Source organism: Prinia subflava, chromosome 2 (assembly GCF_021018805.1).
Source record: "Prinia subflava isolate CZ2003 ecotype Zambia chromosome 2, Cam_Psub_1.2, whole genome shotgun sequence".
Lineage (NCBI taxonomy): Eukaryota > Metazoa > Chordata > Aves > Passeriformes > Cisticolidae > Prinia > Prinia subflava.
In genome coordinates this window covers 78,620,234-78,647,060 of record NC_086248.1, presented here as the reverse complement: position 1 = coordinate 78,647,060, position 26,827 = coordinate 78,620,234, and the positions used below count along the sequence as shown (strand labels likewise).

The 26,827-nt window shown below is 40.8% G+C and overlaps 1 protein-coding gene across 2 annotated transcripts in view; it reads right to left on the bottom strand.

Annotated features, from left to right (window-relative positions):
- RMDN2 (regulator of microtubule dynamics 2) overlaps positions 1 to 18,379 on the bottom strand; it is a 46,393-nt gene extending 28,014 nt beyond the window's left edge. The window contains exons 1-5 of one of the 2 annotated variants that reach the window (XM_063390695.1): positions 18,240 to 18,379; positions 17,044 to 17,510; positions 10,558 to 10,753; positions 9,504 to 9,606; positions 5,557 to 5,617 (exon numbers count right to left, since the gene is read on the bottom strand). In XM_063390695.1, the coding sequence (XP_063246765.1) occupies positions 5,557 to 5,617; positions 9,504 to 9,606; positions 10,558 to 10,753; positions 17,044 to 17,498 (815 nt within the window). In that variant the 5' untranslated portion in view covers positions 17,499 to 17,510; positions 18,240 to 18,379. Of the gene's footprint in view, positions 1 to 5,556; positions 5,618 to 9,503; positions 9,607 to 10,557; positions 10,754 to 17,043; positions 17,511 to 17,975; positions 18,132 to 18,239 lie in introns of those variants that run through there. The other variant, XM_063390696.1, reaches the window with a different exon arrangement.
- Positions 18,380 to 26,827: the final 8,448 nt, after the last annotated feature.

The following is a 26,827-nucleotide window of genomic DNA, read 5'->3' as shown; positions in this document are numbered from 1 at the left end:
CTCTTCTGTAGTGTTGCCTGTCAGTGAGAGACTAACCCTAAGCTCTGGAATTTACTTCCATGGAAAACCCAGGGCTTGTGAAATTATCTGTGCTTCTGAATAACACTCACACACACGATAGAGAAAATTTCTGGTGTGTTCACCAAGAGATGGTGTGTTCAGGAGGTGCCTTCCCTAAAAGCTACTGGGTTTTCACCTGCTAACTTCACCTGCACCTAAATGAGGTGAGCTGTATGACTCCCACCAACACATGAGCTCTAGAGACTAACACAAACTTGAGAGCAGCACCAAGTTTGTTTGTGGCAAACAAACCAAAACTCAGTGCAAAGAATGACCTTTTCATGTAAATGTCCTGAAATTTTGCCATAACAATAACCTTTCTGTTCTTTGCAAAGCTTCTAACAAGTTCTCCTCAACATAAAAGGAAGTGTGGGCATCTGCACAACAGCAGAGAAACCTTCCACACCTCTTCCTCAAACTCCTAAAGAAAAACCAGCAACAAACCTCCCACAAAAAAAAATGCACTGGTTTTGCAAAAGAATTTAAAAGTGATTGTTTGGTTTTAAATACAAGCACTGTTCATATGCATCTACATTTTGTTTTCTGTAACTGTAAAGTTGTAAAGCAGCACAACTATAAAGCAACTGTAGCACCAAATTGTTCACATAGCACTTCTAATTAAAATCTGAGCAATAAAGATGCTCCATGATCCAAGATGAGCTGCAAGGATTCACACCTGTCACTGGGAATCACTGACCCACAAAATGAATTCGTTTGAGGCTTGGAAAAAACAAGAGGACCTGCAATGGCTGATGATAACTTTTGCATGCGAGTTTCTCCACAACCTGAAAAACTGACACTAGCTGAACAAAGCCACAAATCACTTAAAATATTTACTCTGTCTTTCTTTAGAGTGTTCACGCCATGTTTTTCCTTTCCAGAGTTGCTATTTACTTCAGTTATTTAGATATCAACATTCAAAAGGTCTGAAGGTTTTTGATCTCATTGGCAACTATGAGATTAAGTATGATCACATGTTTTCAAAAATCTGGAGTGAGATATGAAAATTGTTTGCAGCTGCAATTCATTACCAAAACCAACTGACTACTTCAAGGTATTTTGCTTTCTTTGTTCTGCACATGTTTCCTCAAATTTAATTTGAGGAGGAATACTGGTTATTTGTTAGTATTCTAATCAGTAAGTTGAAGAGTTGGAGTGTTGATCTATTTCATCATCCAATTTTACAGAAAAATATAGGTGATACACTAAGAAGATACGTGGTATCTTTTTGTTCTTACATGAAGTAAATATCAAAAGTAACACAAGATAGCAGAACTCTAAGCCTGCATCAGTTAGTTTGCTCATGGAACCATTCCATTAAATTCCACTGGTGGACACAAAAAATGTGTTCTGTCTCACAGATACCTTAGAGTAGTTCCACAAAACAGAAAAATACCTGCTCTAGAAAAGGGATGGTTTTGCTTGTATAACTCTGTCTACACTAGGACAATTATGTGGGTCAAGGTGCCACAAGAACTTGCTTATTTGATAAATGGAGCTTTCAAGCAGCAAGGATAAGCTCCCCAAAGAAACTTCCAAATGGGTCCATAGAGCTAACCACTGCATGACAGGCACAGTGTATGTTTTTAATGGAAAAAATGAAATCATTAAGAAATGCCATGTTAGAAAAAAATCTATAGAAGATTTAGTAAGAGACAGTATTCAACAGCACAGCTGCAAATGACCCTTTAGTCATAGCAGGGAATATTTTTAAAGATCAATTCAGCCCCAGTGAGGAATTCTCAATTAACTTAAAACCCAAAATAAATTTACTCTAAAAACGAAAACAAGAGTACACATCTAAGCTATTGGTACAATAGCAAAGCTTTTGGTAAGGGTTATTGGTCAGACAATAAGAAGAGGTTCTATAAATACACCAGAAGGGAAAAAAAAAACAAAACAAACCAGTGCAGAACATTTAACAATGAGGAAATAACAGCAAAAGATTAAACCAATGAGGCTGAATTCAATTTCTTCCTCACTTATATCCCCCCTGCTCCACAAGGGTTAACTGTAAGTAGAGAACAAGGTACAGGACCAGGAAAAGAACAGGCTATCATTTAATCCTCACTCATTTAGTAAGCCATAATATATTAAACAGTTTAAGAGAACACTAGAAATAATGTATGAATGGACAACATAGATAGCAGCTAAACCAAACATGAGTGAAAACCTCAGTTGTGCTGATTGGAAATATCAAAACCCCTCAGAAATTAGTAAGAAATTAACAAAAACTTTCTTCAGTCAAGGTCAGAAAAACAGCTTGGTCACCAATAGCTGATAAAGACTGATACAGCCTTACATGCAACAAACAGATGGGCTCATCTATCAGAGGCTAAGATTATTTACCTTGTACTGCTTTAGAAAATTTTCTGTTGGCAGTGAGATGAAAAGGAAGGATTTTGGTCTGAGACAGCATTGCTTCCACACTCAGCTTGCACTCATGCTGAGCTTCTCCTTTGTGTATCTAATCTCTTACAGCCAGCAGAGACCCTGTTCAATTCACAGGATCCCTACTGCCACTGGAGATGCCCTAGCGTTTCTCACAGTTCTGGATGACAGCCTGGAAGTGTAGAGACCCCAAAGGTCCTGTGTGGTGTCTGTCACGCCCTGCAAATATCCTGGCACATCACATGGCTCATGCTGCCTTGCAACTCTCCATCCCCCCTAGGTGCAGGATCAGGCCCTGGCTCACATGCAGGCACCTGTGACAGAGCCAACATCCAGGTGTCCATCTGGAGCTGGGTGCTGCCCTTCTGATCTTGACCACCCACAGTGATCCTAACATCTTTTTGTATAAATATTTGCTCTACTTGTTTCTTTTCAGTTGTTTTCTCTCTTAAAAATATTCTTATTAACTATAGATTTCATATTATTTTCACATACTATTTATTAATGATTTAATTGTATTGCACTGTTATCTGTTTATACATGGTCTTATCTATTTATAACCTCAGGTAAAATTCTGTGTGTGTACAACTTTGAGAGCACAGTTTTTACAGGGAAGATTCCCTGAAGTCTTGTATCCTGTTCATGGGGATTAACATGTGAAACAATGTTTAGATAAACTGGAAAAATTCGCATTTGGCCAGACTCAAACAATATAGAACTGACACACAGGTGACTACAGAAGTCTTGTGGGTAATGCAGAAAGCCCCAACAGCAAGCAAAAAGGCAAACAGAGCTGCTATCAGGGACAAGGAGAAGAAGTACAGACAAACCAGCCTAACCTGAAGAATAAGCATACAAAGCAGTTAACGTAAGATTTTTTTAACAAACAGTATAAAAAATATTTCTGGCAAGAGAAAAAAAGCCTGGAGTATAAGAGGAATGCAAGAAATAGATATACCTTGTTTATGTGGCCTTTGAATTTGTCCTACCTGATGTTCCTCTAAAATCTAACCATGGAAATATTGTTTAGATTAAATCACCTGTAGAGATGGTTGTAGAACCAGGTCACCAAAGTTTAGTGTTGGGTCCATTATATTCCAGTAATTGCACTAATTAAGTCAATGATTTTAAAACACCCAAACAATAAAAACCACTTTTGAAATAAAATGTTAATCCTTGAGGGAATACATTTACAAACCTAAGTGGCCTCAATGAGCAATGGCTGGAAATAAACACGAAATCAATTAAATGTGTGTAAAATACTTTAGAAATAATAAAATAGAATAAAACAGGTTAAAAAAGAAGTTACAAAACAAGTGCAATAGGTTAACAGCAGCACAGCAGAAAAATATCTGCAGGGACCACAGACTGAACAGCTATTTTTATGCTAAACAAAAATATACCAATGTCCCTCTGGGGCATGGAAGTCCATTCTGCCCAGTATTTAGAACCTCAGTAAGATTGGCACAACTATTACACTTACATCACACTTTAAAAATCATGCTGCAAGTCAGAAATATGTCAGAAAATAAAGACAAGCAGACAACATATCCAGAAAAAAAACCTAATAGCGAACTATTTTAATCTCTAGTGTCCATCTGTACCTCTAGAAAGATATCACTTGAGCAATAAGTGATAAAAACCTCATGTTCACTTGCAACCCAGATACATGAAGGATGAAAACTGCAAACCATACAGAAATCCATTGCCTGTTACAAGAAGCAGTAGCTTTAAAATGTAAGATTTTCTTCTTAAACCTCTCAATTCAGCTTTCTGAGCTAACCTCTGGAACACATCTCCTTACACTCAAAATTCTTCCCCTGCTAGATGTGCCTGCCAGGACAGGATCTCACATGTGAAGTCCAGCAGACCACCTACAGCTCCCTGAACAATATGCAAGGGTTTATCAGCATAGTTTCTGCCAGTGAAGCTGCATTTATACTGGGATATTTTGTCAATCTTGTGGGCTGAGGAAGAAGGGAAGGGCAGGATTCATACTTGAATATGATTTTGTGGTTGTTTATACACACAGTTCCAGCTGAGAGGGGTACACCAGCCTTACCCTGAGGATGTGTCCATGACTGTGGTCAAGCAAAGAGCAGAAATGGCTGTAAATTGCTTTCAGAAAGAGAGAAAGCAAGACAGAGAATTACCTAATTAAATGACAATGTCTGTGTCTAATCAAGTATCTAAACCTGAGATAGCTGACATGTACTCCCTTTGTTAGCAATGGAGATGTTGTCAACTGAGCCCCAGCAGAAATTCATCTCACCCTCATGCAAGACTAAATGGGCAAAACTGACTCCAGTGAACTGCACTCCAAAAGTGGCTGCTTCTTTTTAGTCTGTGCAAGGAGCCTGGGGTAAAAGTATTTATTTTAGATATGCAGAAGTTCAGTGAAATCGCATCCCACAAGTGCAAAGAAAAAAATTAACGAAGATTGTAGGAACCACAATGAAAAGCAAAAGCTAGTAACATTAGAAAAGAAATAAGGAGCTCAGTAAAACTGACTAATAAAATACTAAGGTGAGGAACTATCAGCTAGAATTCCGCAGAATTATCTTTTACCTGATAATGTTGATTTGATAAAAAAATATTTACATTTGCAGAGTTTGTTAGTTCTGGCACGGTTTGCAAAACTAAACTAAGCGTCATGCTTGGAGAAAAATATGATAAAACAAAAATTGAGAAGTTAATTCACCTTTCCATAGTCCTCTATGTCTATTTTTAATTACTACAATTTAGGCTATTAAACAAAAAGAAAAAGACAAAATTCAAGGTCAAATGACATCATTTTGTGAATTGTTGAAAGGGAAGGTAAATGGAAAACTATGGCTTCTCTGAGCAATAAAATAGGCTTAAGCAAATACTCTTATCTACATTTCTTGGTACTTATTGAAGTATGGTTATTGAATCGATTCACATGCTATAGTAAAGGTTTCACAGAAAATTTCAATGTATTCTAGCAGGAACTGGTGATAATTGAGTTTCATAAAACTGTGAAAAAGTATTAATGACTAAGTCATGAAACTGGTGTCAGACTGGGGATTTTTTTCTTGAACTTAATAAATGCACACAAGGTTGTAGAAACTTTCTCAGACTTACCACTGGTGACTCTCAGCACTCCCAGCATCCAGCTGAACAGCCTTTTCAGCTTTAATCTTTCCTGTAAATGGAGTACAATATATGAAAGGATTTATTGTACTCTTCAGCATTTTAGGTGACTCCCAAGAACAAAGCAATCTGATTCACTGTAGCAGCAAAGAAATTGCTTCCTGTTCTTAGAAACATTTAGATGAACAATGTAACATCCTGGCCTTACTTCATTTACATAGTCATACACTTACATGTAAGTATATATAACCTATATATGCAATTTTAGTATTTTCCTTTAAAATCCAATTCAGATGCAGTTAGATCAGGGAAGGATTGGACTGGACTGCCAAAGGAGGCCGACAAGTCTGTAAGACTGAAGAGCCTTAAAAGCAGGTCAGACAAGCACCTGTCAGAAGAACCAGCAAAGCTGTTTCCTGCCTCGTGTACAGGAATAAACTAGCTGAAGTTCCTATACAGCACCAAGTCTTCCTTTAAGCTCCACTCTTAACTGAATAAAGATGACAGTAGGTGATTTGATGAAACCCACGCTCCCAGTAAGAAGTTCAGATGAGATGCTGCTTGCAGAGGCTCAGCTGCAACCAATTAAGCTGCACTGACATTTCTGTGTTGTAAGTTAACTTCATAAAAACAAAGAACAGCATACACAGGCCTCCAAGCCAGTGGAATGAAAAATAACCGTGAAACTATCGCCAGCTCTCCTGCAGCCTCAAGCCCTCTGCAGCACTTCCAAAAACTGAGATGAAAAAGGCTGCCGCCACCCCCACTTCATGAGAATGAGCCAAACTAGGCTGGTTACTCAACACCTAAGACCCACTTTCATTCCATCATTCTTTATCTCTCCCTGTCTTTTGCTGTGCCACTATCGTTCATCAGCTGAGGTTACTTGCAGTCACAGAATCACAGAATATGCTCAGTTGGACAGGACCTATAACGATCATTGAATCCAACTCCTGACCTGTACAGGACCACCCCAGAGTCACACCATGTGCCTGACAGCATTGACTGAATGCTTCTTGAACTCTCTCAGGCTGGTGCTGTGACCACGTCCCTGGGGAGCCCAGTGCCCAGCCACCCTCTTCGTGAAGAATCTTTTCCTAATATCCAACCTAAACCTGCCCTGGCACAACATCTAGCCATTCCCTTTGGCCCTGTCACTGGGCACCACTGAGATCAGCACCTGCTCCTCCTCTTCCTCTCATGAGGAAGGTGTAACTGTAGTGAGGTCTCCCCTCAGTCTCATCCAGGCTGAACAGACCAAGTGCCCTCAGCTGCTCCTCATATGGCTGCTCCTCAAGGCTCTTCACCATCTTCCTAACTCTCCTTTGGAAGCTCCCCAACAGCTTAACATCTTTTTTACATTGTGGCACCCAAACCTGCCCCAGCACTGGAGGTGAGGCTGCCCCAGCTCAGAGCAGAGCAGGACAATCCCCTCCCTTGCCTGGCTGGCCGTGCTGTGCCTGATGCCCCCAGGACAGGGCTGGCTCTCCTGGCTGCCAGGGCACTGCTGGCTCATGTTCAACTTGCCAGTGACCAGGATCCAGGGTGCTGCTTCCCAGTATCTCATTCCCCAGCCTGTCTGTACATCCAGGGCTGTGCCACCCCAGGTACAGAATCCAACACTTTCCCTTGTTGAACTTCATACAGTTCACCAACTGATTGCCCAGCTCTCTGATTTGTCGAGATCTCTCTGCAGGTTCTCTCTGTCCTCAAAGATCTCAACAGCTCCTCCCAGTTTCATATCCCCTGTGAACTTGCTCTGTTCCCCTTCCAGTCCTGTGTCCAGGTCATTTATGATGATGATGCAGAGCACAGGGCCGAGAATGGAGCCCTGTGGAACCCCACCAGTGACAGGTCCCCAGTCTGATGTCACCCCATTCACTGTAACCCTTTGTGCCTGACCTGTGAGCCAGCTGCTCACCCATCCCATGACGTGTTTATCCAGCCATGTGCTGGACATTTTGTCCAGAAAGATCCCGTGACAGCAACCAAAGCTTCACAGATATCCAAAAATATTACATTAACTGGTTTCCCTTGATCAGCTGGGCAGGGTACCTTGTCTCTCTAAGAGGAAACCAGGTTTGATCAGCAGGACTTTCCTCTGATGAAAGATGTTGGCTGGCTGTGACCAATGACTGCATTGTACTCCAGATGTTTTTCTATACCTCCCAGAATAATCTTCTCTGTAACTTCACCAGGCACTGAAGGAAGACTGACAGATCTGTAGTTGCCAGAGTCCTCCTTCTTGCTCTTTTCAAAAATCAGGACAATGTCAGCCATCTTCCAGTCAGCTGGACCTCTCCAGATTCCCAAGACTGCTCAAAAATCATCAGGAGAGGTTTTGAGATGACACCAACTAGTTCTTTGAGTTGGATGAATCCCGTTAGGCCCCACAGATTTTTAGAAATCCAGCTGGAGCAGAAGATACTACACAATTTCCAGGTTGACTGGGAATTGATCATTCTTGCAGCCATGGTCCTCCAGCTCAGGGCACTGATAAGCCCTTGCTCCATGTTGAGCACAGAGGCAAAAGACAGAGGCAAAGAATACATTAAACATCTCTGCCTTGTCCATGTCCCCGTTTGTAAGGTGACCACACTCATCCTGTAACAGGCTCATGTTATTTTTACACTGCCTATTGCCATTGATACATTAAAAGTAATTATTTTTATTGTTCCCCACAGTCCTGGCCAGCTTCCAGTCCAGTTACTGGTAAAAGCAAAGGATCCAACAACAGAATTTATTTACTTTGTGTCATAATCCTCACTGCACTGTAGGATCTATGTACAAAGTCAAGTTGCTACTAAAGCAAAGAGTATCAATGAAGTTGCTAAGACAGTGCAAGTTTTCAGGAGTATTTAGATGACAAAAGGATTGGAAAAAGGAAAGACCTTAAACAAACAGGTTGTCTGTGGAATATGTTAAAACAGCAAGAAGGCACGAACGACACTGCCTTTTAAGGATGACAAGAGACAGCTGAAATTGCTTTGTCAGTTACATTGTCACTGCCAACAGAACAAGAAGTCAATGAGAGGTGTCACAAAAGACAAAATAACCCAAACTTGGGTTACACTTACAAAATATGATTTGGTGCAACAAAAAAGGAAGGGGCAATAGAGAGACAAAAGAAAGAGAGAAGTACTCCGAGATAAAGGCAAAAAGGATTATTTTAAGAACGGTGCCTTGACTGGAGGAGAGTGACACAGAGTAGAGAAAATGTAGGTTTTAATGTAATAAAAAGAAGGCCCAAAATAAAAAGGGAAACAAGCTGTTCGTCTAGCCAATATCCATCCAGACATTGAAAGAAAGGGCAGCGTTTTTAAAGGCAACCAAAAAAAAAAGTGCTATGATGAGGAAAATTAAAATTTTGTGGAGATTAAATTGTCAAACAGGACACATGGGGAGAGAGGTCTGGAAGCATCAATTGTCACAAACAAGTTCTGTTTCTGGTCAACAGCTCGTCCAGATTGAAAGTTCCATCCTACCATGACCACAAAAGAGGCTGCTGATATGCAGGAGTGCTCCCTGACCACAGGAGAGCAGAAAAACAAACCTTGACCCAGCCTCAGCATTTATTTATTCCTCTTGCTCTTCCAAAGATGTAATTAAGAAACTGTGCTGACAGCATCTGGGAGTTTTCACATTCTGTATCCATCTGTTTCTCAACAAAATACAGGATTTTAGGGCAATCTGCAGAGACAACAGCCTCCAATTATGACCCGTAATACTTCTCTGCCACTGATTTTGGATCTCTCATTTAGGAAAGAATGAACTGAAGTTGTAAACTGTGGTGGTTTACTGCACAAAACATTATCATTACAGTACAAATGCTCCTGTTTATTGGATTGCAAATTCCTTATATTGGAAAACTTAACCAAAGTTTAAAGCATGTTTCACTACATTCATATGGCACTCTTCATAAACGTTTTTCCTCTTACCATCAGTTACATATTTCCTCTTCTCCTCAGCATCAGTAGTCATCTCAAACAGATCTCCATAAGCACGTGCAAACCTCCAAAGAAAGTCCGCACAGTTTTCATACTGAAAGTAGAGGACAGCTACATAATTAAACTGATCAGAATGTGATTTAAACAGATTACTTTCACAATGCTTAAAACAATTAACATGCTTAAAGCAAGTGATCAGAAGATGGCATAATTTTTTGTTAATTTTCCATCCTTCTACATACTACTTTTAGTTCATGTGAGAACCAATTGAACAATTTTCCATGAACAAAAGAGAATACAGCTTTCAGAAACACCCTAGGTTTTATTTTATAAACCAGTTTAAACTTCTTTTAATATGAACATTTACAAGGTAATCCAGTAAAGCACAACAAATCCCTGAACAAAGTGATGGTTATTTTCTTTAGAGAAGCCATCAGCACCACACTCCCTCCCATTATCTCATTTATCTTCCTTGGCATTCCAATATTCAGGTGAAAATACAATCAGAACTAATGCTTGCCAAACCAGAATAAATAGTACATTGAATTGAGCACTGCACATCAAACCACCTTTAAATTTTATCTGGAGTTACATATGGGTGCAGTAAAGTCAAAGGAAAAATTCAGATGAAGGATATTAGAAAGGTATGAGCAGACTAGACGCTCATAGTTTGAGAACAGTAGGTCTGGTATAGGATTCTTAATTCTACAGGATTTCATCACACAGATTATTCCAAAACCAGCAGAAGTAATATAATTTGCTTCAAAGAAAGCCCATGATTTTTCTTTCTTTTATGCAAAATTCCTATGTCAAACAAAGCCTCAAAGTTATTAAATTGGAATGGGATACAAAACAGCAGAGCTCCTATGCCCACACAACATGAATATTGGCATAATTTTGAAATACTGCTTTTTGACTGTATTTTAAAAATATGTTTGAAATTCATCAAACATTTCTATGTGCATTTTAAAGCTTGTATTTAGTTCTCAAAAGCAGTATAAAGTATAAGTTAATAGCAACATAATATTAAATTTACCCATAATACCTTGTCATCTTTCTCAAGCAGCAGTCTGAATCCCTCCTTTTTATCATCCTCTGATCCCTTGTGTAAATTGTCCACCTGCTGTAAAAAATTAAATAAGTCTTCATCTTCTTCTGATTTCACAATGGCATCAGGTGCTTTCATACATCTCTTTTCTTCCTCAGAGTCTCCTTCAGAATCAGTATGAGCAGTAAGGTAACTAAAATCACAGAAAATAATAACCATTTTTTTCTCTTTAAAAAAAAAAGGCTCTGTTAAATTAAAAAGCAAAAAATTCAGAGCACAATTTATCACAGTTGTCCAACTTTAAAGGATTTTTTATTAATGATATCAAGCTTATTGTTATGATTACAAAACCTTTATCTTCAAAGGGACAGCAGTCATATTCCAAACATAAGGTAAGTAATTATACTGTCCTGCTGCCTAATACTCCATTAAAAATGCAGATACCTATTAGAAACACATGTAGCCTTGTGTTTCAAATGCAGAACACTTGAAATCATTAATGTGTTATATGACATGCTCTGTAACCCTGAACAGGCCTCTTCAACTCTTTACCTCAATTTCCCTATTTTTTGAAAAAGGAATGAGCTTACTAATCAAAATATAAGTGCTATAACAATCATTTATACAATATTTTCTTAAACACTTTCAAGATCCAAATACAAGCCAATAAAAATAACACCACTGTTATAAATTCCTTATTTCTTCTGAGCATTCTGAAGTTCAGAGTACCTGAAACTGGAAAAGAGCTTATATTAATTCATAATGCTTAGTGCACAAGTACTGAGCATAAGATGGTCAAGGGCAAAGAAATATTTGCAAAAGCATAAATATCACACAAAGATAAGCAGGTGGCCTTACTGTCCAAAGTGATGAGAATACATTCGGGTACTCTGATTTCAAAGAGGAGCAGCTGATGGCATTGTTTGTAAAAAGTAGCTTTTTGTTATGTACTAAAAATGGACATAGAAGCCTCATCTTCTTCATTCCCACTTTTGAAAATACTGTTGTGGGAGAAGTAGTAATGTGAATCTATCAGCTGCCAGGTTCAGAGATTTTCTAAATGGTTACTCTGAGTACAAAATGCATGGAATGTACTATACACTTTAAGTAACTGAATAAGCAAAGTAGGCCATGACAGTCAGAATACATAAAATCTTTCTTTTTATCAGAAATATAACCAGGAAAGAATGCTAGCAGTCAAAATGAAGGTATTAAGCATGGCTTTCAAATACTCTGTTTTCAATATGTTGCTTTCAGAACAGATCAGTGTATCAGATCAGATACACTTACAGCCTGTAAACAAACAAGTACAACTGCTTATGAAGATACAGAAGTGGCATGACAGTTTTGCTGCAAAATTAACCCAGTGACACAGGAAAGAGGAGTCAAAAATACATTTGGATAAAACAATATATACACAGACCATGTGTACATGTTCCAGCTGAAAAAATATCATGGACTAGAACAGAGATGGGAAACTTCATATGTTTCTACAGATTTGTTTTACATAATCTTGATGATGCTGAAGTTGATGACACATCCTATGCTGTAACTTGCAGAGACTATATTCAGTCACTGAACACTTATTTTCATTTTCTGAAGCATGTTTAAAAACCCAGCATATTGTTCTTCCACAATTATTTTGAAGTGGACACAGAAATATATCATGGCTGCATTTTTAAGAGCCCCAACTTAATCAAATGTACAGGAGAGTTCCTGGCGAGTGGGACAATCTTTTAGCTCTAATACAAAACTCTATGATGTAAAGTTTGTTTGGAAAGTATCTTTCCTCACATGGTTTAGATGCTCCATTCCCCCTAATTAAAAGATAAGCACACTGAGGATTTGGGCAATTCCCAACCTAAAAAAAGGGCACTAGATATTATAAAAGAGCAACAACTAAGCAGTAAAGACAATATCCTTAGTTACAGGAATTTGTGCACTGCATCAAATGCTACCTAATTAGGTAGATATGAACGTGAGGAATCAGTGTTTGGAAGTCAGTGTTGATGTTGTATTCTTTACCTTAGCTGCATAAACATCTGCTGAAATTGATATGATCACTACTGTTCCAGTGTTTGATAACAGATAAAAATGATTACTAGAAAATGCTATTCTCCCAGCAAAAATATAATGGCTGGATAACAAATACAAGATTGGGTTCACACCCCAGCCCATTGGGCTGTCAGTCCAAACAAGCCCAGCAGAGATTTTCAGCAGCACTATATCAAAAGTCATGACGAAACATCAAATTGAGGCCAAACATCGAATTCACTTGACATCAGGTGAGTAATATACTTATTGGGAGACTCATAGAAAAAGTGTGAAGTAGGTCACTAACAGATCATGTGAACCCATAAGGAGCTAATCACAAAACAGCAGAGACTGGAGGGCCATTTCTTACCCATTCCCTCTCATCTCCACTGTCCTGGCAAATTCTCTCCTACTTCCTCTACTTAACTGCTTTATGAACCCTCAAAGAATTTAAATGTGGAACAGACCCTCTTAAACCTTGATTAGAACATCATAAAGTTCAATTTCCTTGTTGAGCAATATCTACCTTCAGCAAAGCAGCTAACAGTCTCATACATCTATATTTTCTAAAGCACTAAAATCAGTACCGACACGAACAGAAGTGGAGATTTTTCTTAACCCAGTTTAAAAACTCCAGGACTTGAAGGACTGATAACACTATTCAAAAAAAAAAAAAAATAAATAAACAGAAAACAAGAATCAGTCATTATGGTTTGTTTTACAAATATTCTATACAATAGAAATCTGCAGTTTTACCTGGTATTTTCCTGCAAGAGGTTTTATCAGAAGATAAACAGAAAAGTGAGTATTTACAAGTGATAAACACATTGATCAATACTTGAGAAAATGGAAGAACGTTTAAAAAATGGTCTAGAGTCAGTGCCAACTTGTTTTCACCTTTATTACCAATAGATTTTAAATCAAAGAGAAATACAGTGATAAGAATGTGAGGAGCAACGATCAGCCAACAGGACTCAGTTGTATCACGATGGACTGTTCAAAGTTCAAAGAACAAACAGAAACTGTGCTGGACTCACCCCACTGTGGCTAAGCAGTGCAGGAAATCCCAGCACCTGGTACCAGGTTAAAGCAAACCCTGAGCTACATGGTATAAAACACCCCTGTGGCATAAACACACTTGGGTGGTTCAAAAACTATGTTGGGGTGTCTGTAAATGGGCAGACACTGGGCCTAACCAGGTATCATTTGTTCACAACACTTCACTTTTAGACAGATCAAATATCATCTGTCGTCTCCCTGCCAACTTAGGAAAAAAACCACAAGCTGACACAAACACCCTCTCATCTGCTCTGGCTAATTCCACAGAAAGGTGATTATATGTCACAGATGGATCTGGATCCAATCTGCACTGTATGATCCAGCAAAGTGCATATCCATCAGTAACGATAAGTGGCCTTCAAGGAAAAGTTTGGCAAACTGGATTCTTAAGCCAACTGAGGGTTGCATTTAAAAGAAGGGAACAGCAAAATAAATTAGAAAATGCTAAGGGAAGTGATAGCAGAAGCAGGCAAGAGATTTTTTCCTGTTGACTAAACTATTTCAAGGAAAAATTATAAATAGAACATCTGTTAGAAAAGAATTTACTGCAGTGAATCTTTCTGGTGCCTGATGTCAAATGCAATTTGAAGAGCTTGGATGCTGGGCCAGCTGAAGACCGGTGCCAAACATGACACTGATGTCCAGCATTTGTCACTGCCATATCAGGGAGGAAATGGCTTAAAAATCACAAAGAGGAGAATTTGGTGACATGCTCCATTCCAGGTGGATCATCTAGACATAATTTATTGTATTTGTAAATGAACGAGTGCTTGTTACACATTCTCAAATGTTAAACATTGAAATTTTCACCAGGACATTACCAGAACTGAAACAAACTAGAAAAAAAAATTTTTATATATATATATATATATATATATATAGTATACAGAAAAGCACAGACTAGAAACCACAGACTCTTCACTATTTAATGTCTCATCCATTCAGTGCACCTTCTGTTCAGACTGTCATTATGTAAAAATATAGCTCATTTATTAAAACACATGTGATATTTCTCCACTTACAAAATACATAATTTTTGAATGGCAAAACAGAAAGTTTCTCTTCCCAGGGTACTGAATACCAACAGTGACATTGAGAATATGCCCAAAGCAGATCAAAGCAGTGAGGGCCTTATCAGAGACTGTCAGCTTCCAATATTTAATGAGAAAGCTAGGTAGGATGAAAAGCTTTTCTGGAAGAAGTTTACAAACCTGAAACCAATGTAGTCATCCAGCACAAATCCATAAAACCCGTCAGATTAGTTTATCTGTCAGTTCCCAGCATCTACCCATTTGTCAATTAAAACCAGAAGTTTTTTTGCTTAACTCAAGCAAAATCCTATCTTCTAGATCATGAAATTACTGCTGAGGCAGTAAAACACACTGCATGCACTTTAGATGGGAGTACAGAAAGGTGAAAAAATGCTTTATCAGTAACAAAGAGTAACTTTTTTTTCTCTAGTGCACAAACAAGGACCTGAATGCACCATTGTGTGTGGAATTCACACAGAAGATTCTAAAACAATGCACATGGTGTAATGCCTACAGCATAGGAAGAGGTGATGTACAGTAACTGGAAAAAACCTAAGTGTTGCTATTGACCCTCCTGGCCATGCACCACAGTCATTAAAGATACAGAAGACCTCGGAAAAAGCTATATATATTGCAACTGTACATGTGAGGATTATTTTTTAAATAATTTATTTACTTAAATGAAATCAAATTATCTCAAATTTAGAGAAGATATGAAAAACAAGCACATCAAGTACAAGGTGTTAATAGGAAAAAAGGCCACCTCTTTTCAAAAGGGATTGAAAAACATTAGCATTGGGAAAGAACATAGCCAAATGACTAATGCTAACTATAACCTTGAATTATCTTCCTTGCTTCTGACTGTACACAAATACTTGTCAGAGAAGGCCTCTCTTAAGGACACACTCAATGCTCTTGCACACTATAATCACTTGTATTGGCTCACCGCATCAGCTGCTTCGTCACATACAAGAACCTGAACACACAAGTTTCCTTGGCTTGTTCTCGAAGAGCAACACATCATTCCTGATCAGAAAACAGGATTTTCTCTAACCCCTGTGTTCCATCTGTGGACCTGGTAATCTGTAAACTGGTCCCTTTGCCTTATCTGCATCTCTCAATATTTATTCGTAACATTAAGTCCTCTGCAAACCAATCAACGGATGAAATAATCTAAGAAACTAAGAGAACCGAGATGTTTCCACAGATGAAGGAGGGATGTCGCATACTTATGCCAATCTTGAATACCTAAAATAAAGAACTAGTTCATAATAGAACTGACAGGTCTTAAATATGGTATCAAAATATAAGACTTGTGAACCATGTGGGCTGGGATGTAACACAAAAAGAAATTCTGCTCAGAGGAACTGAAAATGAGTGTAGAGAAAGTCTTAAATATAGAATCCCATTAATATACAGCATGTTAGCTACCTTCAGAATATTACAGTTAGTTAAAATATTTTTAAAGAGAAAAGGTGACATAGGATAGGCAATTTACAGACATAATGCTGCCCACACAGACATGTAAGACATGCTGAGAAGTGTCTCAAAAAACTCAGTGGCTATAAAGATAGTATTAGTAAAACGCATGTAAGTATCTAATCTGATTATACCAAAACAAAGTTGTAATTACAGGAGATTAACGTCAAGACAAAGACATAGTCCCTCTCCTGGACTCCTGGTACACGGCGTGCTCCTCAACCCATGAAAATAAAAGATCCCATTAACTATAACATGACTACAAGATGTGGTCAAAACTAGGAACTTTCTATCTTACTAAGAACCCTAAATTCCTTATGGTCACTTTTTGAGCCATCAGAAAGTGTATACAACAGCACATATACATAAACATTGCCACTCGTACAGAGGTTCTGCACAGACGTAGCTTCCACAGTATGCAATGTCTCTAGGCAGAACACTTATACCTCACCTGTGAGGCTGATAAAAAACAATTATCAGGAAAAGCACATTAGCATTCGTACAGTTTGAACAAACTCTGTCAAAGACACACTTTGCACTAGAAGCACTTTTAAAATTACACTATTGTTCTGAACTTTGCCTCTCATTGCATAGCTATGTAGCAATACTGCATCACTGTTACCAAACACACCCTTAAAAAAAAAAAAATCTGTGTTATGCTTGGCATTAAGCCAGCTTCAGCTATAGTGCAGATTCGGAGATGGTCACCAAGAGTCTTCTCTGATCCAAAAACTGCCAATCTGAACGTTTGTGATTTTTTTCAGGAGGAATAAAATCTATATAAAACTTTTAAAGGGCTCCTGTTTACAGTTTCATGTAGGTAATGATGCAACTTGCACTACATGTGTACAGTAGAATGTACAAATTATTATTAACTCACCCTCCTTCACTTTCTGCCTCCTCAGAGCTGGTAGTTTCTCTCGCACCAGAAGCTGTCTCTGCTTTTCTCCGCCTTGTTGCTCTGTGTGATGGGCTAACTCTCTGAACATCACCCTTCCCTTGCAGCTCATTTCGAACAAGCTCTTCGAGTTTTGGAATAGCTTCTTTCAGAAATTCCACCTCTCTCTTCAGTTCGTCCACGCTTAGTAGCAGGCCATTCAATTTTTCTAGTATCTGCAGTTGCCTTCCATGTAAAACCATTACTGCTCCTTGCTCATTAGGAGCCTCATTTTGCAAGCCCGCAGAATTAATTTTGTTACCTATATCCTGGAATGCACGTATTCGCACAGCTGCACCGGGCTTTCGGATCTTGCGGTACCAAATCATCACCAGGCTTAATCCAGCAGTCCCTGCCATTATGCCCAGTATTAGTCCTTTATTTTCGAAGGGAGACATTTCTGCACGCTCCTAGAATTGTGAGACAACAATAACAGTTTAAGATGTTTTCCCCTGCTCTATGCAAGCGACTCACTCTGTTCCGAAATAACGAAAGTGTAAGGCAGGAAGAACCGCAGACACAAAGTTACACTTTCTGAAGGTTCTGCAGTGTAAGACAGCAAAAACAAGACACAAGTGGGTTTGGGGGTGTGAGGGGCGCTGGCACGTGGGCAGGACCGCAGCCTTCGCTCTGAACCGTCCCGGCATCCCGGGATCGGTTTGTTTTAACGCGAGAAACTCGTATAATCGGATTTTCCGCCACTGCAGAGAGGCGGAAACCCAGCTAGCTGTCAGGCCGGAGCGCCGCCCGGAGGGGCGTCACGCCGGACCCCAGCCCCGCGGCGCCGAGGGGCTGCCGGAGCCCCGCGCCCACCGCCCGCCCGCCCCAGCCGCGGCCGCCCCAGCCCCGAGCCCGGCGCCGCCCCCGGTACGTACGTACGGCCGGGCCGGGCCGGGCCGGGAGCAGGGGCGCGTCCGGCCCAGGAGCCCGCAGCTCTCCCGCCGCGGCACAAGGGGCGGCGATACCCGGATCGAGGGGGCCGGGCCTCGGCCGCACCGCCGGCCCGGCCGCGCCGGTGACGCGCGCTGCCCGCCGGAGGAGGAATTCCCGCGGCGCTGGGAACCCCGCCCGGCCCCGCTGCTGCGGGACGGCGGCTGCACCTGCCACGGACGTGGCTGGAAATGCTACAGGAAGTGTACCTGTTCATGTGTCTGTCCTCAGCCTGGCGGCCGCTCGATTTCACCAACCTAACCTTTTGCTACTTCTAGGCCATAGAGAAATTGTGTTTCCACTACATTGGTGGAGACCTGAAGTTGCAAAATCCCGGAGAAACCCCGCCCATTTGCCAGGAAGACGGGCAGTCCCGACACAAAAGCTTCATTGCAATTTAAGCCATCTAAGGGCCCAAAGCTGATTTCACCGAAGTCCATTATAGATTGCCCAGAGTCTGGAGGAACTTACCATAGAACCATAGAAGGGTTTGGGGTGGAAGGGAACCCTAAAGGCCACCTAGTTCCAGTTCCCCTGCCGTGGGCAGGGACACCTTCCACTAGAACAGATTGCTCAAAGACCCATCCAACTTGGCCATAAACAATTCGAGGGTCGGGCACCCACAGCTTCCCTGGGCAATCTGTCCCAGTGCCTCACCACCCTCACAGTAAAGAATTTTTTACTAGTGTCTAACCTAAATCTATTCTCTTGAATCTGAACCCATTTCCCCTTGTCCTGTCCCTCCATGCTTTTGTAAATGGTATTGCCCCATCTTTCCTCTAAGTTCCCTTCAGGTATTGGAAAGCCACAATCAGGTCACAACAAATCCGCCTCTTTTCCAGGCTGAACAATCCCAGTTCTCTCAGCATTTTTCATAGGAGAGGTGCTCCATCCCCCTGATAAACTTGGTGTTCCTTGTTTGCACTCATTCCAACAATTCAATGTCCTGTGTTGCGGATCCCAGAGCTGGATGCTGCACTGCAGGTGTAGTCTTACGAGGGGAGAGTAGAGGGGCAGAACTTGGATTTATCAGAGTGTGGGAGGTATTGCTCCTGTGCCCCATCTGAGATCACTTTTATTGGTGACTCTCACAAGACTCTCCTTTGCCCTTTAGGACAAAAGGATCTGGCTCCTGTCTCTGGCCTTGAATGGAAGAAGGATCATTACAGGCAAGCTGCTCTGACCATTCGTCTTCCTGAAAGCTTGTGGAGGGCCTGTGCACAACATCCTGCCGGCACTTACAAGTATAAAACTCATGTTTTTTCTGTGTGAGGGCTTAAGGAAATCATCATGCAAACCACTGTGTCTGTGCAATGGAAGAAGCTCTTCAACAGCTGAAATTGTCCTCAGCCATATCAGTCAGAAACAAAGGAACGCAATTCTTTAAAAACATACTAATTGCCTTTAAAAAGTCAACAGAGTGCTGTTCAAAACAAAAAAGTACCTAAAATAGGTACCAAGAACTCATGAATTTTCAGTCTTGGTACAAATTTGCAATTGTAAATCAGTGTAATGTCTATTTATCTCCAAAGAATTTAGTTTAAAACAATTATAGTGCTAAACTAATCCTTCATTAAGAACCTGAGGATGAAATTACCCTTATGAGACCAAACTGCAATCTGAGACAAAGGTAGAAATTCGTTAGAATGAAAAAATGAATACTGTTTCAGTATTTTACAGGTTTCCCTGTTACAATACAACAACAACAAAATGTATAATCTGTTCTTATATTTGTATTTTGAAATTTTTAAACCAAGGATGGAAATCTCCTCAATTTTATGGAAACTTCACTAAGCTCAGATTATTTTAACAAATTTTACTATAAGTAATAGTATATTAACATAGTAATATAAGTACTATAAGTAATAACTATACAAGTAATAAGTATTGAGTATATAAGTAGTATAAATAACAGTACATTAAGATACACAATCCCTCAGTGTTTTAAAATGGAACAAGAAAACAAAAATCTCCATATGCTGATAGTGTTCCTAGTATTCAGGAATGGTAATATAAATATGTTGGAAAACCTTTAATTTTTGCTTTCTTTTTTTCAGTATAGTCTGCCAAAATCTTTCTATAAGCCAATTAAAACAGGAAAGGTTTTTTAAAAGAGAATTCATCGGAGGGCAGACATAGCACAGAGCTGAAACAAAATACTATGGATGCAAAAAGCTAAGTGAGTATTTTCAAAGATTTTCCAAAGCAACTATGTCAGGCTGCAGGCCTTAGACAAGGAGAACTGTTTTCAAAAATAATGGCTTAGGAGAACGACCATCTATAGCTGCCTGGATATGTAGCAACTGTGAAAATCAGGTCACCTGCCTGGTCCCAAACTCCTTGTTTGCTTTTTACCTGTGGCCATTTTACCCAAGCAGAGCAGCATGGAATCATCGAAGTTATTGCATATATGCAGAAAACTGCTGGAACAGAGCAGCTTTCCAAGCTAGTCAAATAAACATCAATTTACCTAGATCTGACATAATACAATTGGCCTAAATATGACATATGTTCTAAAAAACTGAAATAAATGTTTTTGGAAAAGTAGTGTTCTTCTGCATATGAATTTTTCGTAGTTCAAAAGAAACTTTGTACCTGAAGTCCTAACAATCAAGTCCAGACAAGCATCTGTTATAAAATGGTTAGCCCCACATACTTTTAGTGTATTTTCAGCCTTATTTCCTAACACAAAGTTTATGCCCCTAAGTTGTCCGTATGTTGTCCTTCTGGCAAGCCATACCATGACACTTTCTCCAGCCAGTTGCTCCTGAACATGGAGCTTAATTTCAGCCAATTGTGACAGAAGAAATATGTCAAGATCATAGAATTGTAGAATCACGGAGTGGTTTGGGTTGGAAGGCACCAAATTCCATGATCACGATCATCAAATTCCAACTGTCCTATGATAGGCAGGGACACTTTTCACTAGAATAGGTTGTTCAGGCTGCATCCAACATGGCCTTGAACACTTCCAGGGATGGGGCGTCCACAGCTTCTCTGGACACCCTGTTCCAGTGCCTCACCACTCTCTGAGGAAGGAATTGCTTCCTAACATCTAATTTAAATCTCTCCTCTTTAAATCTAAACCTTTAAATCTAAACCTTGTCCTATCAGTGTTTGCCCAAGTAAAAAGTCACTTTCTGTCATTTTTTTAGACTCTTTGAAGTATTGGAAGGCCACTCCAGGTAGTTTCAAGAAGGCCAGCAGCTTTGGAGTGGCAAGACCTTGTGAACATCCTGACACTCTCCACCCCAAGCCCCAGGGAGATGCACAGGAATGAGCTTAGCACACCACTGCTGCAACACTGACACACCTGCACAGGGCACCAGCCTTCTTACAGCACTATTTTTGTAAAACTAGGACAGGCAGTCTACTGGTCTTTTGGGAAATTTTGAACTTGGACAGCATTTTTGTGTCATATTAGAAAAGTTAACACATTATTGACTGATTGTGTTCAATGGATCAGAGAGCCATTACAGAGTAAGTAACTGATGCATGCTGTTTCCAGACAAGATGTTGCATAATCTGCTGGTGGTTTCATTTCTGTATGGAAGGCATTTGTATTTTACAATTTTCATAATTTTCTTTAGAGGTATTCTTCTGTCTATTTTCTTTTGTGATATGCTGTTCTTTCTGAAATGCCTCTCCCTCCCCCACCCCTGAGAGATGAATCTACTGCTTGTAACAGATACAGAAACCTTTAATGAGCTAGTAGCAGCTCATACTTACTACTTCAGCAGTTGTCTTGTAGGCGTAAAGTCAAATATTGTTAATGTGTCACCAAACATTGTGAAAGCTTAAATACCTTTGACCAGACTTGCAACCAGCCTGCCAGAAATCCCATCTGGATGTCAGAACAGTCAGAACTCACGGTTCTGTCAAGTTCTGTTGAATTCTTCTGAATTTTTGATATAAAAATAAAGAAAATTAGATCTTACCTCAAAGGGAAGCACTCACTGTCAGACTTGTCAGTATTCTCTGCTGCTTTTGGCCTGAACAATTATCCAGTGCCCCTAATGAAAAATTAATCAGTTGAAGTTAAAAGGAGATGGGTAATAGCGCACTGATCTTTTCTGTTTTCTTGAAATAAAAATATACTGCTTAGCACAGTTCCCTGGGGAGATGAGGCTGCCTCTGCCTTTATGTTTCTGTGTATGCAAATGTAACTGTACCTCTCCCTCCTCCCCAGTGTTTTTGAATCTTTGGCCAATCTCAGTTAAATTCAACAGAGAAAGTCAAACAAATTTCCTTGAGTTAGTTGATGTTTTAAAGAAGAAATCCCTGAATTAGAATCACTGCCACGGGGAAGATTGCTTATCCCTTGGTGCACAACTGAAAATCCACACAGGAGAAAAGCATTTTGCAAGGCAGGAAAAGCTAAACCAGAGCTCACATTTTATCAGATGTGAATGAACAGAACTACAAGTTATAACCTGATAGGAAACCTGACTTCGTTAGTTCATCTGCAGTCACAATCATCTGTTTATTTATTTATTGCGTTGATAGGACCCAGTGCTGCAATTTCAGCTAAGTACAAATGGTCACTGATGGCATGGCATTTCAAAGAGCGAAAGCAAAAAAAAGTACATACTCTTCCTGCTTCTTTGTGTCTTCAGGAATCTCAAGGACATTATCAAAATATATTTATACAAGATCTGTTAATTTTTTTAGGCCAAGGTACATGATTCAGTTTCCTTGATGTAAGAGATGAGAGTTGGCAGCCCAAAAGAGTTTGCATACCTTGTGTTGACAACAGTAGGAAAAAATAAGCAAGGCCACATCTGATGTAATTCCACAGCACTGCCTGATTCCTTCACAAAGAGAAATTGTCCTTGGAGTGCCTGGGTAAAAACAGGAAAAACATATGAACAGTCATAAAAAGAAAAAGAATATGTGACTATAAATGTATATTTTTTATGTATACGTATATGTTCCTTAGGAGTTGAAACTGAAGAAGAATCAAACTCTTTATAAAGATGTGTGTGTGAACACACTGTGTTCCACATCACCCACTGTATTTTCTTTTTCTGAATGAAAAGTGTCCTTTTTTTCAGCTTCTCTTATAAATATGCTATTTCAGAGCATACTGAAGTATTTTAAAGAGCTTTACTGTTTCCACCTGCAAATGGCAGCATGCCCCTTCATGATCTCCAGTAAATATTGCCTAATGGCCCTAGGATGTCTGCAATTTCACATTAAAAAAATCATCATCCAGGTGATGTGGTCTGTTCTTCCATCATTTCTGTCCCTCTTCTCTGCTACTACTTGTGAGCTTACAAAAAATTTTCCTTTCTGATTTCAAGTTTCCATCCAGGCCACTAAGGCTTTGTGTACATTAGCAAGCAGTGGGGACTGACAGAGAGGGTGTCTGGGCCAACCAGCTGGTGCTGATGCCGTGAGATCCGTGCTGTGCCCCGGGTTAGCTTTTGCCAGCTCCAGCCTGATCACAGGGGCTGTGCCCATTTGTGGCTGCAGTGCCTTGGCTCTGCTTCTGCAATGGATATTCCCAAAGTGTAACCATGTGTTCCATGCCTGGTATGGTGAAGCAAAGCTTTCCAAGCTGGGCCAATTGGGAGATTTGCCTCCGAGATGCACACCTGACCCAACCCAAATCATTACATACGAACATATTTACACCAGGAGAGTTGGATGTGGGATCATTCAGGACAGAGAGAATACAGGGGGGAGTTCACCTCCCCTTGGTAATTGCTGAGTGCTGGCAAAAGGTTTCCTCCTTCATTGTGGGATCACTTTTGAACAAAGACAATCAATAAGTGCCTGATCTTTTCCTCATCTAAAAGCATGAGGAAAAGTGGTAAAACCAGGTGAGTTAAGGGGAAGCCTAAACAAGCACCAAACCACTTAAAAGACTTCTGCTCTATACAATAACAAGATGATGATTACTGTATGCAGTGCACCCACACATATACACTCACACAAATATATTTATGCACACAGCATTTTAGTTTTGCAGATGGTTTCAAGACACCTGATGTGCTTTTTCATAAGGAGATGGGTCTGTTAAAGTAAAATGTAAATATAGATTTTATTCTTTTAATTGGTGTTTGCATCCCATCCTGGTGTTTAAGAAACTTTCCCTGTGATTCTGAGCTGCAGATTCCTAAAGAGTAAATAAACCCAGTGGTTTTTCTGAATTTTGGTGAGATGGGCTCACAAGTCCTTCCCTCATTCATAGTTACAGTGCTGCTATCTTGTGGGAAAAAAAGGCAGCAGCAACTGCAACACTTGCAAAAGTTGATATTGAGTCATTGTCAAGAATTGTAATGATGAACTTTTAAATGTTTGCATGTTCCTTTCTAATTTAGAAAAACTGTGTTAGTGTGATTAATCCATTATACATGGGGAACCATTATTCAGCGTGGTCCAGATTGCAATTTGGGCTCTCTTCAGTGTGGTCCAGAATTTCATACTGCATTTTAGCAGAAGTAACAAAACCCCTCCCAGGACATTCTGGAGTATAAGCAGTACTGCTACCCCTGGAAGCAGGGGAACTGTTTCTTCTGTATTTTCACTGTTTAAAGCTACTGCATGGCTGTGCAATATGCAATTTCAAAAATCCATATCTAATGAAAAGATAGGAAAGCATCTCAGGGAACATCACAGTATTTCTATGAAACAGAATATTGGCACATTTTTGGCCAGAGTAGTTGTTTTAGAAGCATTTTCATTGGCACATGCTTTGATAGTCAGAATGAAATACCAGGGGTTTTTTTCTGAGAACAAGAGTAAGATTCCAGAGCTAGGAAGAAATTGTATGAACAACTGAAAGGTGTTTTTATTGGGTTTGTTTGTTTGTTTTCCAGTTTTCAAAAGCACATGGAAATACAGATTTGTACATCAACAGACACTCAGAATATTTGACAGACTTGTATTGCATACTGTTATAATCCACTTTACCAAGTTACTAAGCAGCTTTTCAAGTTTATCTGTTTTCATAAAAGAAATATTTTATATTTTACTCAATACTCTTGGATTGTGAAAGCAGGACTTAAGCAACCAAAACACCTAGAAGAGTGAAATACAGCCCTGCCCTTCCAAAGGGCAAGAAAATAATTTCCAAAAGTACTGTGATATATTTGATATATACTAAAATAGGGTTTCTCTTCCAGTTGTGAAACAATCCTTTTCTCACATTCCTATTTTTTAAAAAATATTTTTTAATTTAAAACACTCTTAAAGGAGTCTATAGATCTGTATTCCTCACACAACTACAAGTCCCTGAGCAAGATGTTTGAAATATGCATAAAATTTAGCACTACACCCTGAACAAGTCTGATACTCATCAAGAGCTATTCTGAAGAGCCAACAGCATGTGAGGCATCAAATGATGTAGATAAGGTATCCATTGCACTGTTTTGCATCAGAACCTGATTCCAAAATACAGAAAGAATGCTTAAAAATGTGTTTATTTTTTAACTTACGACAGCGTTTTCCCAAATGAGGGTGCAAACAGAATTTGTAAATGTGCAGAATAGGAAATCTGTCTACTCATTTGTGTGTGGCTGCAAACTAATGTTGAGCAATAATATTTAAAAATTCTTCTGATATTTTCACTAAAAGCAATATCATGCCAGTGTCACGATGCAAGTACTCCTCTGGGCCATGATGTTTGGAATTGCTTTTGCGGGCTTGCAAGTGGGAGTTTGGCGGGCAAGGTGGGGCCGAACACATCGAGCAACACCAGGATAGGAAGGTCAGGGCACAGGCCAGGTATTGCTGCCTCCACGGCAACGCATGGATCAAGTGACTCCCTGTAACCCGCCTGGCTCCCTCCCAGCAGCAGAGCTTTTGCAGGGCTGGCTTGAGGCACAAGCAGCCCACAGGATTTCCCCGAGGCCACGCACCGTCCTGGGGACAACACTTGCCTCACGGCCACACCGCCCCGTCATTTGCCACCGCCTCCTCCCCCCGAAGCGGCAACAGCCGCCTCCGCCGGGGCCCGGGCGGGGCTGCCGGGGTCACACGCGGCCGGGAAGGGGGGTCAAGGGGCGCCCGTGCCAGAGCACACACCTGGCACTAGGGCAATTCGGTCCGTGCTAGCCACGGGCAGGCACAGCCTGCAGGCTGCAGCTGTCCGAGGGGCCGGCTTACACAACAGCCTGGCAACGGAGCGTGAGAAGCAGCGGCGCTGCCTGGTTTCAGAGGGGCCGTGAGGGGACAGCAGGGGACAGGGGCCACACCGTGCACTGCGCCACACGTGGCGTGCGTGCTTCTGGGGCAGGAGGGGCGCGGAGCCCACCATGTACCCGAGTATCTCCCCACACACCACAGGGTCTCGCTGCCACACGGGTCACCGTCCCTCAGGGATTGCCACCCCGCCCTCCGCCTCTCCCGGGCGCCCGCAGCCGCGGCCGCGCCCAGCGGCACCACTGGGCGGCGCCCGAGCGCCGCCGGGCCGGGTCTGTGTGTGCCCCTCGCTCCCGCCTCTCTCCGGAGCCCGGCGGCGCCTCCGCGTACGGGCCCGGAGGAAACGTCCTCAGGCACGCCCGTCCCGCTGTTCCTCACTCGTCCGGGTGCACTGGGAGAGATCAGGTGGCAGCGGCGTGCCACGGGTCCCTGCTGCCATGCAAAGCGGTACTTTTACATCCTGCCTTGCGCCGAATCCAGCGTTCATTAGATAGCTCAGCTCGCTGCCTTGGCTGAGAAAACCGCGGTTTTGTTGTCACTGTTCTGCCGGGGTGCTGGATTGAATCAGCTCAAGACAAAGCCCTTTGTGAGAAAAAAAGGCAGGAGTGTGTGGCCAGGAGCTGAGGCAGAAAAGTGTCTAATTTGGCTC